At 46.7% G+C, this 16,356-nt stretch overlaps 1 protein-coding gene across 6 annotated transcripts in view; it reads left to right on the plus strand.

The window, feature by feature from the left end:
- Positions 1 to 16,356, plus strand: part of ERICH3 (glutamate rich 3) — a 136,702-nt gene that overhangs the window by 73,438 nt on the left and 46,908 nt on the right. For all 6 annotated transcript variants that reach the window (XM_051999412.1, XM_051999411.1, XM_051999414.1 and 3 more), the window contains 3 exons: positions 3,780 to 3,966; positions 9,212 to 9,486; positions 11,939 to 12,175. In XM_051999412.1, coding sequence (XP_051855372.1) covers positions 3,780 to 3,966; positions 9,212 to 9,486; positions 11,939 to 12,175 — 699 coding nt within the window. The remainder of the gene's footprint in view (positions 1 to 3,779; positions 3,967 to 9,211; positions 9,487 to 11,938; positions 12,176 to 16,356) is intronic.

Here is a 16,356-nt window from a genome sequence, read left to right on the forward strand (position 1 = left end):
CTCTTCTCCAGTCATCTGGAACAAGAGTGAAATGGAAAATTGTAACCGTGGTTTTAGTTCTCTCAGACATTATAGTTTTAATAGCTTATTTGTGAAAAATATGTCTAGAAAGACATGTCATCTTTAAGGACTTGTTTCCAGCTATTCGTTCAAATAGAAACTTTTCTTCTGATTTGACATTCTTCATGTAATGGTAGGACAGGAAAGAAATGGGAAAAATTGTTATTTTCAGCCGTCCTGACTTTTCCTTGAGAAAAAATAAAAGGGAAAGTTAGTAATGAAATGAATTAAGTTTGCAACTTTGGGTTAAATGTGAGAAGAGAGTCATCAATTTAGATTCGTTGTCCCCCAAAAAGCTCCTGCTGATTGCTATCGAAACATGAAATAGATTAAATGGTGAAATCAGAGGTTCCTTTGGTCTGAAGGTCCCCAAGGGAAAGCTGGGACACCCAATTGTCAGTTGGACAGTAATGGGAAATCTTAAGAAGGAGCTGGGCTCGGTGATCTCAGTGATTTTTCTATCTGGGATGGGTGTTGATTTTTGTGATTCTGAGATCAGTGTGTAGCAGAAGCAGAGAAAGGACATGGGATGTGAAGTCCAAGAACTTCCCACTTCTGTTACTCACTATCAGGGCACTTACTTAATCTCTTTAGACCTCATTGTTTTCATATATTAAATGGGTAATTTGGACCAGGTACTTTCTAAGTCCTCTCTAATTCCTTAAGTAGGGTGCAGTGATTTAAATATTGAATTCAGTGATTCCTTCTGCTCAGGTTACTTGTCTTCTAAGTTCTGTTTCAATAGAAGTAACCTAACTAAAACCATCCCCTACTTCTTGTTCCTTGTGTATGTGTGGGACTGCTGGTAAGCCAATATTTTGGTGCCTTCAAAGCACTTTTAATTTGAAATTGGCAGTTTTATGGATTTTCAGTGTGAATTTTATTCCCTTACATATTTGGATTAGACTTCAGCTTGGCTGAGGGATAATTCTTTCTATTATGTTACAATCATGAAGTTTAGAGTTGGAAGGAATCTTGTTTCCAATCCTTTCCTTCCCCAAGGAGCTTTCATCTATAGGAGTTCAAGTCCTGCAGCTGGTACTAGACTGGGACCGCTCTGATCCCTCTCCCTGTCTGAGCCCGGGGTGTTTCTTGCAGAAAATGCCCTCTCTGGGCACCTGCTGAGTTTCCACACTTGTCAGGTCCAAATGAGGTGATGGCATCAGCTCCCTCCGATCTCTGAGGCTTCTCCTGGGGAAACCGAGTCACTCCAAAGAGTGTCCGGAGCAGCCCAACCCACCCAACGCCTGCCTCCCGTTAAGCAGAGCCAAAGTGTGATTCCAAGGCCCTCCATTAGAAGACTTATGGAGAACAGTTTGTGGGCTCCAAGTGGAATTAATGCAATTAAGGCAGTCTTGCTTGCAGGTGATGTTTTATTCAGCAGGATGTTGATGGGCTTCTGGAGGAGCCCGACACCATTGGTGCATACCAATGAGGCAAGGCCCGCGGTTTGGCTGCGGTAATTCTCGCATTCGCTGGCCCGGGCTCTGAGACGAAGTCAGATTTAAGGTAAGAGAAGGAAGCGCGGACCTCGGCTCCGTGGCCCTCTGCGTGGAGATGAGTCCCAGGATGTCCTGCTGTTTGCTGGGGCCGAGCGGGGCTCGCACAGTGGCAAAGGGGGGAGACGGCTGTAACGGCGTCCTGCGCCCTGGCGATTTTGCCTCTGAAGGCTCCTTGATTGCAGAAAAGTAATTGCTCAGAACTGGAAAAACGCAGCCAACTCCGGGCCCGCAGCAGCAGAGCCATTAGCTGGGCAGAGAAGAAGCTGCCCTCTGTGCCAGCTGCACGGTGACTCAGGGAAACACCGAGCTGGGTGCTTCCCGCTGAGAAGGGCGTCTGGGCCCGAGGGGGCGATCCATGAGAAGCCAAGTATCCCCAGCATTGCCTCATTTGGCCGGGCCAGGGTAGTTAGATGGGATCTTGTTCCTTTAATGGGATATCACGGCAAGCTAATTCTGCAGTCATGTGATAGATGCATTTTCCCCTTTATTTCCATAGTCATTCAGCAGCTCTTTGGTTTTGCACCCTGGGCTTCCCAGGGATCTGATGACTTCTCCCGCATCACCTCAGTCAGTAACTGTTTTTTACAAGTCAGAGTCATTTTAAAAACAGACAATGGCAGGAAGACTTGAAATGGGGCAACTCTGTTTCTCAACTTGCTATGGGTAGTTGGATTGGGGGAGCTCTTAATGTCCTTCCCGGTCAGCATAATCTCCACTGGTGTTTTTTGTGATCTAAAGGTGAGTGAAGCAAGGAGAAGGCGCTTCCTAAGTGCTTACAGGGAGCCAAGCACTCTGCAAAGGACTGAGGGTGCAGAGGGGAAAGTCCCCCAGGCCCTGCCCTCCCCGAACCTTTCCCTGAGGGCTAATGGGAAAGCCTAGTCTGTCTCCTCTGAATTCCTATCATCCCATGTGGAAAAGGATGGGCTTAGAGGGATGATACGGACGGGTCTAAGGCTGAGATTCCATCGTGTCTCACCCCGACCCCTTCTTTGGCTCAACCCCTTCCTCATATCTAAGAGCTAAGAAATGGAGGGGTCCAGTCCCTTCTTGTGTGGGACTGTCATTTAGGGGGTTGGTGGGCAAGGAAGCCCAGCTCTAGCTTTCCTGGGTCCCTGAGCAGCCACTTCTTGTGTGGGACTGTCATTTAGGGGGTCGGAGGGCAAGGAAGCCCAGCTCTAGCTCTCCTGGGTCCTTGAGCAGCCCCTTTTTGTGTGGGACTGTCATTTAGGGGGTCGGGGGGCAAGGAATCCCAGCTCTAGCTCTCCTGGGTCCCTGAGCAGCCCCTTTTTGTGTGGGACTGTCATTTAGGGGGTCGGGGGGCAAGGAAGCCCAGCTCTAGCTCTCCTGGGTCCTTGAGCAGCCCCTTTTTGTGTGGGACTGTCATTTAGGGGGTCGGGGGGCAAGGAAGCCCAGCTCTAGCTCTCCTGGGTCATTGAGCCCCTTTCCTCAATGCCCAAACCTGAAAGAGCTCCCATGAGAAGGTGGAGCTGGCATTTGTTCATTGTGTATAAAAGCATATTCTGACCTGTCTCCCAACATGGTGAGTGGGTTTTTGAGTCTCCGTCTAGGGCGGGGGGTTTCTCAGACTTGGGGTACAGCAGGAAGGAGGCTGAATGGGAAGTGAGAGGTCTGAATCCTCGCTGCCTTCTGCCTGTGCGAGCTCTTCGAGCTCCTTAGGTCTGGGGATTTTGATATTGTTCGGACAGTTCAGTCACACCCGACTCTTCATGCCCCGGTTGGGGTTTTCTTGGCAAAGATACTGGAGGGGTTTGCCCTTTCCCGGCTCATTTTACACTTGAGGACACTGAGGCAGGCGTGATTTGGTTGGTCGGTGGTGGGTCTTGGTTGGTGCAGAGCACCGACGTGACTTCACCGGCTCAGAGCCGAGGTACCGTGTCCACCGGTGGCCGACCGCACGCGCTCGGACAGCTTGGCCGTGCATCTTGCCCAGGGCCACCGGCTCGCCAGCGCGTCAGGTCTCCCTCACCCGTGCCGGATGCCCTGTGCACTGTGGCGCTTTTGCAGCAGCAATCCTGTGATAATTAAACCTTTTAAAAATTGAAATAAAATTTATAACATAATTTAGATTAATAAAAGTTTACAAATGTAAGAATTTAAACAATGAGACTGTTCCCGAGTCCCCTTCCATACCCACGGCAGAAAGCTGAGCCAGCAGCCGTCCCGCGCCTGCATTCACGCTTTTCTCCTTCTCTGCAGAGACATTTCAGTTCATTTCCAAGCGACACTTCGGCTTCCCCTTCAGCCTCACCTTCTTCCTGAATGGGATGCAGCTGGACCGGCTGAGCTCCTGCTGCGAGTTCAAGCATCGGAGGGGTTCCAGGCTGGGAGGCAAGAATGGATACTTTGGATTTGTGGACATCGATGGAGCTTCTCCGTGTTATAAGTATGGGAAACAGAACGTCTCGGAAGTGGGGGAGGGGGGTCCCGACATATTTTAGCTTGATTTTTGGTCCCGATGCTTACTGACCCCCCTTTTTTACACCAGAGAGGGGATCTGCGTGATATATATATGTTGTCCATATATCACACACATTACAGAGGACTCAAAGCCCAAGAGATCCTCGGCAGGCCGGCTGCAGCCCCCCTTTCACTGCCCATCGCTCCCCCTCACAAACAGGGTCCCGGTAAGACGGGCTTCTGCCTTGTGCCTCAGTGGCCGCTTCCACCTCCCGGTTCAGCTGCCCCCGGGCTGGGCGCCTCCTGGAGTCCATGAGCCTTCTCAGCTCCTCTCCAGGCTGACCCCAGCCCCCGTCCCAAGTTCTAGCTCCTCACATTTGTTGGATTTAATCAGTGGCCCCTCGGAGACTCCATTTGCCGGTTTGCCTTCTCTTTCCCCCCATCGGCCGGGAGCTCTCCGAGGGCAGGGACAATTCTGCCTCTGGTTCCTGGCAGTGTCTCATCCTTGTGGGGACTGAATGCTTGCTCCCCGAATGGACGACAGCCAGGGGCTGCCCCTCTCTCCTGAGTGTTGGGGGAGGAGGAGGAACTGGTTTTCCCATCCACGATGCAGCTGGTGGGAATGATCTGCTTCATCCCTTTGGTGCGGCTTGTTTCTCTCTGGGGCTCACAAATGAAACCCAAGTATCCCGCCCAGATCCCTTCTTCCGTATTCCATTATTCTGGAAGCTTTTGTTAATTCTTTCCAGTCAGTGTGTTGGGTCTGATGGAAGGCAAGCCTTCGAATTAAGACCACCAGGGTTCACGGTCCAGCCACCTCTGACACTCACCACCTTCGTGAAGCCCCATGGACCAGTCGCTTCTCCTCGTTCCCTCGTCCGTGGGGGGCCCTGAGACCCCTCGCACCCTCCAACCTCGTGATCTATTCACCCCCCGGCCCAGTCTCCCAGTCCACACAACGAAGGCTTGGATGGCTGCTGGCCTGGGGCCCATGTCTGAAGTTGTTTCTGGGCCCATCCTCGGGCCGGGACCCAGCAGGTCGCTCCAGCTCTGAATGCCCCCGGACGCTCGCTAAGACCCCAGCTCTTGTTGCCTCGCGTGGATGGATGTCCTCACCTGGGAGCTCCCCGGGCCCCCCCATGGCCCTGCCGGGGGGATTGTCCCGTGTGTGCTGGTGCTGATCAGGGAGCCCGGCGGCACTCAAGGCCTGGAGGCCTGCACAGAAACCCTGATCCTCCATGCTCTGCGGGAGCAACGGGACGATCGGGGCATCCTTCTGGCAGCTCAGGAGTGTGCTCCGACCGGCGGCCGTCCCGCCCGTGAGCCTGGTTTAAATTCAGTTGTCCGAGCGTGGGCTCGTGAGCTGAGAGGTTCCAGATGAATAAGGGAAGGAAGGAGAGGATTTATTAAGTGCTTCCTGAGTGCCCGGCGCACACAGAGCCAGGCAGTTCCTCCCCCAAGGGCTCGCCCAAACCTCAGTCTGTTCCTTAACAGAGTCCTAGAATCAGCAGCTCAGATTGGGAAGGAGAGTCAGAGACCATCTCTAGTCCAGCCCCTCTCCGCAGTACGCCGACAGTGGCCCCTGTGGGTGTGGCGGGCTGTGAAGGACCCCCGTCTCCCGAGGCGCCATCGGCTTCTTGGGCAGCTCGAGACCGCAGGAGTCCCTTCCTCGACGGCAAGCCCAAGTTCGCCTCTTTGCAACATGTGTGCTGGACCCCAAGAAGGACGACTCTGCTCCCGCTTCTGTAGCTGAGCTTTGCCGTTTAACTTGGGCCCCTTGGAGCAGTGGGGCCCTTGCCTTCCTTGGTATCCCCAGGATCTGACGGAGCGCCTGCCATATAGCAGGCGTTTAATAAATGCTTGTTGATTGGCTTCTGTGTGATGATCCACCCAATTCTCGAATCAGTTCCTACCGTGAGCAAGGTCTTGTGCGAGGTCCTGAGCGTGCGGGTGAGAGGGAATGGTTCCTACCTGCAGTTGGAGCGTCTCCCCAAAGCCTCGCCTCCATCCTGACCGTAGCCCCAGCGTCTTCTCAGGACCTCAGCGTCCTCCATCATCCTGGCCCTGGACATCCCGTGGCTTATTGAAGTCCTTCCTCAGACGGGATTCCCAGAACCAAACACCAACTCTGGATGTGTAGGTAGGAAAAAGACTGGAGTACGAAGATCCCTTCCTTGTTTAAAGCCTGTTTTTTTGGTAGTCTATAAAAGAAAAAAAATCAAAAATCTCCAAAATCTCTTTTTTCCCCCGAAAAAATTTTATCTTTCCCACATGTCTTCCCATTTTTACTCGTTTTCCAAGTAAACATGAGCGTAAGACTGAATATTGATAACATTGTGGCAATGTTTCCAACCCAGTGCTCTTGGCTTTCAGAGCCTATTTGTGATGATTCTGCCTCCGGATGTCTCCTCCGGATCACAGACAGAGCTGGGGAACGGCACGCCGCTCTCGCTCCGGAGCCCAACGGCCTCGATGATTTGTTCACTTTCTTGATGAGGAATAACTGGCTTTGATCTAACACTCTAACGTTGGCAAAGCTCTGCCCAGGAAGGGTTTGGGGATCGGATATGTGCTCCCTTTGATCCTCCCAAGAGCCCTGCGAGCTGGGCAGCTCCTGGCGGTCTGACAGAGCTCGGGCCACGTGTTCCGATCACGCAGACATGTGGACCCAAAGCACTCCGTGGCCTCCAGGCACCTGAAGTTTCCTGGAATACTTGGTATTTATCTCCGGGTTTTTTCGTCACAACTACCCTGTGGGATCAGTGCTCCAGGCGGCCAGAGAGGACGAATCTGAGGATGAAGCCCAAGGTTCGCACTCTCCCACTGGATCTGAATCCAGAACTTCCACAATTCCCAAGTCTAGCCCTGTGTCTCTTGCTCTGAGACAGAACCTGGTGAGAAATCCAAAGGAACCTCATTACAAAACCAGCTAGAACCCAGCCCATTCAGAGCTCCCGGAACCCAAATAGCACCTTCAGTTTCATCCCGAAGCAGGATCGGAGTCAGCCAGACAGAAGCTCTGTCCCACTTCCCTCCAAGAGGAACTGCAGGGCATGGGATCTCCACACAGCCCGGAAGCACCAGTAGGAATGGAGACCGAGGGCAGAACACCCACCAAACGTCCCTCTCGGCAGTGTGATGCCCTGAGGCTTTTCCTTCTCTAGGCCCTGGCCCTATAAAGTGGGAAGTCAGACCCACTGTCTCTAATCTCCCTGATCTCTGCTCTCCTTGTGAATGGGCAGTGATCCTGTAAACACAGCATTGTGGCCATCCAGAAGAGAGACATGGTGGGAGAAAACATTGGTGGTCCCGGCCTGGAGACGCGGGGTGGAGGGAGAAAACATCGGTGGTCTCGGCCTGGAGACGCGGGGTGGAGGGAGAAAACATCGGTGGTCCCGGCCTGGAGACGCGGGGTGGAGGGAAGTGATGGGGCCTGATAGACCCACACAACCTTCCTTGATGTGTAGACATCCTGCTCCCACTGGGAATGAGTAAACTAGGGCCTTGAATCCAGAATCCTGGATTGGAAGCTCCGAGAGATGTGGGCCCGTTTATGAAGAGGCAGAAGACCCTGGTGTCCAACCCTGCCTCCTGTGTCATAGCTGAGAAGCCCGAGGCCTGAAGCTCTGTGGGGCCCCATAGGGACTAGAACCTACGTCCTTCGGCTCCATCTCCCACACATTTTCCCACTGAGCCATCCTGCTTCCCATCAGCTCACAGAATAATAGGATCTGGACCCAAGAGCTGGGAGGGACCTTGAAGATAACAGAGACCAGTCAATCATCTTTAAGGTCCTGGAGGCTTGGAAGCTCAGAGGTGGCCTTGGTCCAGTAGTTAGAGAAGGTGACAATTTGGCCCCAGGGCCTTTGATTCCAAATCTAGTTCTGAATTCTCCATTCTGCTCCCATTTGCCTCTCAGAGAGAATAGGGTTCTCAGGCTATTTTATTGTTTTCCCCATTCCTTGTTTCCTCCCTACTAGACGTGACCGTGGTTCCCTCTAGTTGACGCCCATAGGATGAGGATGGAGAAAAGGCTTCTGGGAGAGACCTCACCATGTCAGGAGTCCCTCCACTACTGGCCTTTGGGCCATCCCTGTGTAAGGTGTCTTGAGAGGATGGTTTGAACCGTACCCTGAGCCTCGGGTCTAGCGTCAGAGCACGGTTTCTGTTATCGGGGACTTGTTTACACAATTTAATATGAGGCAGTATTGTCCAGGCCCCCGGGGCTGCTTCCTTTGTTGGCCTCCTTTGTGCCCAGGAGCTCGGGATGCTTCCTGCACTTAATATTATATTACTTTCCGAGGGACACACGTCACCCAGGAGAATAAAACTGAAAGCAGCCTCGGGGCATCAGAAATCCACCCGGTAACCAGAGACCCATCCTGAACAGGGCCCACAGGGCTGAGCTCCATGGCGATGGGCTGAGAGCCCCTGGGGAGCCCACCCCAAAGCCGAAGCCTCCTGACTTTCTGTGTTGCCATGGCGATGGTCTCCAAGAGAGGAGGAAGCTGATTCTCCAAGTGCTTCAGCTCTCCCAGCTCAGGCTGCTTTGTCTGTGATTGTGCACAATTCTCGTGGTGCCTTGAGATGCTGCTTTGGGAATGTGGCGTCTAAAACCTATTCTTTAAAATTCAAATTTTAGTTGGAATCTTTGACTCAGCTGCTGTGGGCTTAGTGGTTGGGCTGTTGGTAGTCCTGTAGACCTGAATTTGAGTCCTGCCTCAGACATTAACTGTATGATCAGTGAGCGAGTCACTTAATTTCTTTGGACCGCAGTTTCCTTATCTGTAAAATGAACTTATTTATCTCTCAGGCCCTGCTCAGATCCATCTTGTGGCCAAAGGCCTTTTAGAAAATTCTCTGTTCTTTTGCAAGATAACTTTGATCATTAAGAAGTCATTAATATATATAAATCTCTAGCACTTATATTTAAAAATTCATTTTAAAATTAGCTTTTGTTTTTAATAAAAATTAATTTCTCCCTTTTTCTCCATATATCACCATTTGGAAAACAAACAGACACAAACCTTGCCACACACACACATGGTCAAGCAAAAGAAGTTTCTTATTGGACATAGATTCTTTTTGCTGCTTCCCTTTAAATCCGCTAACGGATTTTTTAAGCGATTAGGAAAGTGGCCCAAAGGGAAAGTGGATAAAACAAAGGAAGCACTGGGGATCCCCGGGGTTGGATTTTGGTGTCACGGTGGACTTTCTGTTCCTCTTCCAAGGTGCATCATTTCAATGGGACTTGATAAAAAGCCATTTCCACCTCCAAAGAAAGAGAAAGAGATGATGGAGGTCAATGAGGCCACTGTAAAAGAAGAGGCCACCAAAGTGAGCGAAAGTTTTAATGAAGAAGTGGAGAATGTGGGACCGACGCCGACGACTTGTTCGTCTCCCGAAGATGATAAAGTTGAAAAGCTCATTGAGGAAGAGGTGGAGAGAGACCAGGAAATAGAAATAGCCATTACTACAAATAACACAGAAACCTCATTTCGAGACGGTAAGATGCAATAAGGCCTTTGAGGTTGGGAAGGTCCAAGCCGCTTTGTCTTTGGACACGGTGACAGTTTAGTCTAAAACTTCTCGCTAGCTGGGCTAGAGCAGGACAGCCGCTGCTGATAGTTTGTATGGAAGATCGATTTGTTTTGTGTAATTCAAGAAGGAGGAGCTAGTGCTACGAGATGTCAGACTGGAACTGATCCCGATCAATAGATCGTTTACAGGATTCAGCAGGGGAATGGGTGGTTTTAGGAGCAATTGCTCTGTTCAATCAATGAACATTTATTATTACTTATGTATTAACAATTACTATACACCAGGCCTAAATACGGGGATACAAATATGGAAACAATAGCTCCTGCCTTCAAGGTGCTTATAATCTGATGGGGGAAGATAATGCACAAAAAGAAGCTAAAGGAGGGAGGTCGAGGGAACCCAGTCCAAAGGATGCTGGGAAGTTGGGAAGGAAGATTCAGCTGGACAAGGAATCTTTTGGAGAAGTTCTTTCATTATATTTCCTCTATCAGAGAGGCAGAGGGTATTGATTAGGTGTGTGTATCAAAGCTGATTCAGTCTCAGAGGGTGATAAATCTATTGATTACAAATTTTCCTGGGAATGGGTTGGCTTCTGCTCTAGGGAGTAGAAGCCAGTTGGGAAAAATTAAATTATGGTAAAGGTTTAGTGGAGAGTGCTAGATTCCTCATGGCAGGAAGTGTGATGAAGGTGTGAACCATGATGATGAACGTGACAGTGGAGGGGAGAGGGACAAGCTTGGGAGATGGGGGTGGGAGTTAGGGACTTGGGGATCATCTGAGCAATCCACACATTAAGGGTGTCTAACGTGGGTCAGGTGCTAAATGGGTCTGGGAAAACAAAGCCAAGAGTTAAACCACAGGCCTTGCCCTCGGAGTTCATTCTGGCAGGGATACGGGGGGTACACTTAGAAGTAGAGAAAAAGCTGGACAGGAGGCTTAGCACTGGGTGGGGGAGGCCAGGAAAAGCTTATGGGGAAGGTGGCTTTAGCGCAACCATCCATGAGAGGGAGACATGCAGGACCACGAAGACCACTGGGGGTCCCACAGAGTTTGTGGGAAAGAGGAGGCTGAAAGGGGAGATTAGGGAACGTAGTAGAGACACTACTGAGTTTGCCAGCCCATGCAAGTGGAGGATGGGGGGGACTAGAGTGCTCCTGGGCGTGCACTGTCCATCAGGTCATTCTGCATCCGGGTATCCTGGGGACCGAGGCTGGCTCTCATTCCCCTCTTCCATCCTCGTTTGTACCTTTTCCACTTTTTTGTTTTTTTCCTTTGATCTTTTGATCCTCCTAGCATCTTGCTGGGTTTTCTGAATTAGTCTGGCTTTCCTAATTTGCTGAGATTTACTGCCCCCCCTCCTTTCTGATAATTAAGTCCCTTGCATTGCAGGACGTGTGTAGCTCCCGACTACTCCAGCGGGGTCAGTCCCCACCTTGTAAAAGGCCCAGAGCGGCGCTCCCCTAATGTCCAATCCAAGGCTGGCGCTTGCTTCTCTCATTTTCATTTTTATGGATAATTGTTTATTTGCTTAATTGGTTCCACATGAGAGCCCTTTGCTTTCTTTCCTTGGCATGTTGTCATTTCAACATTTAAAAAATGTGGGTGGAAAGGAGCAGGCAGACAATTAAATCTGAAAGGTGAAAAATTACGGCCACCAGAGACAGCTGGAGTTTATCTGATGTGACAATTTCCTTTTCTGCCATTGATTTGTTGCCTCTCTGTGGAGAATGTTGCAAATTAGTGACCATAATAGGAATATTTTACTTTCTGAGAAGGTCCAGCTTTGAAATATAATTATTTGATTTGTTAGAAGAATGAATAATGGGTAGGATTTTCACTCTGAATGAGATATACTTTCTAATTCTTTTTTTCTCTTCAGTGTCCACTTATTTCTAAAAGAATAGATAATATCCGCCACATTCCTCCCTGGTGCCTTTAGACCTGATTAATTGAATTTTCCACTTCACTATTCATTAATTTGATATCCAAATATTTTGATCATCTTTCATGCAAAGTACTCTGTTGCTCAGCTTCCAAATTAACTTTTATTATTATGAGTCTGTTCGCTTCGTTTTTAATTTATCTCTCATTTATTTTTTCCCTATCGTTGCCTTCCTTTGTCCACTTTGCTCATTGTAATGGACTATGTCCGTTTCAAAATGAACTCTCCTTCGGATGTCGCTTTTGGCGTCGGGCTTTATCTTTTCTCCACTGGGTTCTGTGTATTAGATTGCAATCACCGATCATTGTTGTTAGCTCCCCGTGGTCGATCCCGTGTCCATTAATTGTGTGTAAAAGAAGTGAAGAAAGGCAAAGAGAAGCAGGGACTAATGAAGTCAAAGCCCTCATTAAACTGGAATAGGCGAAGGGCCAGGGATTCTATTTTCAGCCTTAAAGCGGAGGCTTTCTCTCCTTAGACTATGATGAAGATTTTGAAGCCGATGACGAGAAATCAAATGAGAAAGTTAAAGAAGATGGACAGATTGATGATCAAATGATTGGAAGGTCAAAATCACCCTCAGATGATGAAAAAGATAATTTAGACAATGAGAAGGAGAGTGAAACTTCATTCCAGGAAATACGAGAAACCTCTGATTATATGAAGTACGATATTGATGGATGTTCAGATAATGACTTGGAAGATGATAAGCAAGGTTAGTGGGTTTTTTTTTTAAACGTGGGATGTTACAGCTTAATTTTTAACACATTAGTTTTAAGATTCTTAAATTTTTAACATAATTTATTAGTTTCTTCTTTTTGATACTTTTATTTTATTTTTTGCAATGGCAATTGGGGTTAAGTGACTTGCCTAGGGTTTCACACCTGAGAAATGTGAAGTGTCAGAGTTTTTGATACTTTTGACCCAAAATAAAATTAGTTTTTGACAGGTCCTTAGGAGCTACTCTATAAATTGAACCAATCAATAATTCATCCCTATTAATGGAGTAGACAGACATGTGGCTAGAATTTCTAGGCATAGTCTTACCTAGAAAGGGAGATGAATTAAATAAGGATGATCCTTCAGTGACACATAAGTTGATTCTTTGAAAAAGTATATCATATAACCAATGGTTTGTAGACAGCCTGGCATAGCGAAAGAAAAATAGACTTAAAATCATGAGTCATGGATTCAAATCCCAGCATAGTGCTGACTGGCTGATTAGTTATAGGAAAATTACTTAACCTCAGTTTATATTCATCTGTAAATTGGAAATCATATTTTTCAACTTATCCCTCTCTTCCCCACAATTATTGGAATAATCACAATATAAATCCAGAAATGTTGTAAGCTATCAGCTTAAAAAAGTGGAATCTTAGGGTTAGAAAGGTATTCCCAATGATTCTCAAATTTACCTTTCCAGATTCAGCTCCTGGCTCCCTCCACATACTCAGTGGTTCAGACCAACAGACTGTTCTGGATGAGTGAGGTTCCTCACATGTTACCTTAGAGGTTATCCAGTAGCTGACTTTTCAATATTCAGGCCCTTGATAGATAATCCTTGGGATATAGTGACCCAGCCTCTGGATCCTGGCAAGCACAGGGAACTCGGCATTTTCTGATGAATTTTTGGAAAAGGACTTTACCATACCTTACATCACTTGGTCCAGGTTCTTGCACTGAAAAAAATGCAGAATTAAAGTTCTTAGAACAACATGGAAGCTCAGTGTTGAAGGGCCCTCAGTGCCAACTGGGCCAAAGCCAGATCTGTATAAAATCCTCTTTTGTGACTTATCTAGTAAATGACCATTCTCTTTTTCTCAATGACTTTCAGTGTGAGGGAGAATCCATGACTTTCCCATGCAGTCTATTCTATTTTCCCCTCAGAAATCAAATCTGAGGTTCTTTGTCATTTGTACCCACTGCACAAAACAGAACCCTTGTCTTCATCAAAGTCCAGCAAATATTGATCGCAGTTCTCATTCTCTTCAATGTGGACTCAACAACCCATTCCTTTGATTGTTCCCAACACAACATGGTCTTGATGCTCTTTATTATCTTGACTGCTCCCTCTTTACTTAGCTCATTTCTCTATTTCCTAAAAAGACAAATGGCAAATACCACTTGCTGCTGAAAATGAGGCGAGCTGAGTTTATCTCCTCCCTCTGAAAGAACAATGGGTATGGAATCCAACTGCTGACTCTGTTGTCACTGATGGAGAAAGTAGATTGTTATGGATATTTTGAAAGTCATTTTCCATCTATTGATCTCCTTTTTACCTGACTAAACCAGACTGTTCCAGAGAGTGGTGATTGATGCACAGATACTTCCTAATGGGTTTCAGAATTTTGTTTGTATGCCTAATAGAAATGAAGTTTATGTGTCAGCCCTTTACATCATTACAGAAAACCTGAACAAAGTGACTTGGTGAATTTGGCCAGTTTCTACTGGCCAATCACAGATATGGGCACAAACTTGGGCTGCACACAAAATGTAATGATCTAGTCCCTAATCTAATTCATTTTCCCTACAGGTCTAATTTTTATCTCTTTTTAGATGCCTCCCAAACTTAGAGTCTGAGTTTTCTCTGTCTTCTTGGCCTACATCATCAATTGCCTCCTACTGAAAGTCCTGTAAATGTCTCAAAACCAATCTGTCAATACAGAAGATGCTCTCCCTCCCCTCCCAAGATTTCCAAACTTCTCTTTTTCCTGTTTTCCAGTTTTCTAACCTCGGAGTCCATGATTGTCTCTCCTCTGTGTCTTCCATCCCCCCTTCCATAGCCTAGGAACCATCATTGTGTATGTTTAGCACTTGAGCCCATCTCCTCCCCACGCTTCCTAGTTTAGACCATCATCACCTCTCATGGGGATTGGATTTTCTATTTCAAGCCTTTCTCTTTTCGAATCCATCCTTCACATGGTTGTTAAGGTGATATTTCTAAAGGAATCTGATCATCTCTCTCCCCTGCTCATCAGTCTCATGGCCTCTAGGATCAAATGCCGCCTCTTCTCTTGGCTCCTCAAAGCCCTTCCTGGTCTGGCTCCAGTCTGCTCTTCCAGGCCTATTACGTTCTCCTATTCTCCAGGTAGTCTGGGTTTTTAGCACAATTGGCCCATTAATGGGGAGGCTCAGCTCAGAAGCCATGTACTCTGGAAGTCCTGGTCCCCTAAGTTGCTAATGTCTTCTACTCTGAGACCGCCTTCCACTTTATGCCTATTGATCTGGATATAAATTGCCTTCTCCATTAGAATTTGGCCTCTCGGAGGACAGGGACTGTCTCTTTGTGTTTCTTGTATTTTCAGGGCTTAGTACAGTGCCTGGCGTGTAGTAAGCACTTAATACTTGTTGACTTCTTGTGAAGTCATTCAACTTCCCACTTTTCTGTGCCTTTGCACAGCTGACCCTCATACTTGGACAGCTCCTTCCTCAGCTTCTTAACATTCCTAGCTCTCAGCAAAGTTTACCTCAGATTTTGTCTTGATCCCCATCCCCAGCTAGTTATTAGTACTTACTCTCCCGTATTAGTTTCTATGTACTTAGTATATATTACACAGCTACATGTTTGTGTACTGTATCACTTGCTAGAATGTCACTCAATCAGCACTTAGGCCAATTATTATTTTTATATCATCACAATATAGGATACTTAATAAATACTATTTGATTAATTATAATCATCTTTATTAATGGAGGAAATCACAGTTTTATGGCATTTTAGATTACATACACACATATATGTGTATATACATATCTATTATATATATACATATATACATATATACATATATATATATATATGAATCACACATATTCTGCCTCTCTGTCTCCCTGAAATTCATTTCAACTTAGATATTGAAGTATTGAAATGATATCAGGAAAACTTGATTTTTGTGGGTCTGAGGATGAGAAACTCTTTTTTCCTCATTAGAATTCCTTAGTCTATTAATTCGCCCTCACCATGGTTTGAGATAATCACCCTGAGACTTATGAGAAGGAACCTAAGACACTATTATGGTTGAAAATTTGGTTCATAGTCAAACAGCAAAACTGCTTTTTGTCAACTTTTGTTTATTGAAGGAGCACAGCATATTTTAAAATGTCTTGAAATGAATTTCTACTCTCCTAAAAATGTTTTATCGATAGCTTTAAAAAAAGATGGTTTATTCCCCCAATGACTGACTCCTCTCCCTTTCCCTGTTCATAAAACACTGTTATCAAGGACCTACTGGGATATAGCTTTTACTGATGAAAGGTTGGAAAAATTGGGTGACGGTTATATCTTTCAAGGACCTACCTACACAAGTTCTGCGAGATTTACGACGTGGTCAATCACAGGATGATTAATTTAATTTAATTTTTTTCCAGAGTTTTTCTCAAATGTCATCTTCTAAGTCATAAAGATTTTCAATCTTCATCAGGGAAGGAAATTCTTGCACTGATGAAAACACAGATACCTAAAGTATTTGAAGAGATAGTGTTTAAATGTTGGAGTTTTAAAGGCTGTGCAGGACACACAAGAAATTATTCTACTTGTATAAATATATACATTTCACAAAACTTTCATGTACATTTTCTCATTTGATTTCCCCTTTCCCTCAAAGCCTCCCCTCAATGACCCCTTAAATAGGTGAGAAGGAAATGATCACGATAAGTCCTCACTCTATTTTATGCTGTCTTTCCTAGTGAGAATAAGAGGAACCATGAGTCTTTACCTCATTGGAAAGACTTCAAAGCCTCCAGCACAAGTGGGAGTCATTAGTGGGAGGAGAGTGCACCTGTCTGCCCTGGTGCCTTCTATGTGCAAATTCAGTTGACGTTAATCTCAGTCTCTGACCCTTTTCCTCATGCTGCTCCCAGAATCCCTCCCTCCCGATTCCCCAAATCAAATAACTG

Source organism: Antechinus flavipes, chromosome 4, assembly GCF_016432865.1.
Source record: "Antechinus flavipes isolate AdamAnt ecotype Samford, QLD, Australia chromosome 4, AdamAnt_v2, whole genome shotgun sequence".
NCBI classification, from domain to species: domain Eukaryota; kingdom Metazoa; phylum Chordata; class Mammalia; order Dasyuromorphia; family Dasyuridae; genus Antechinus; species Antechinus flavipes.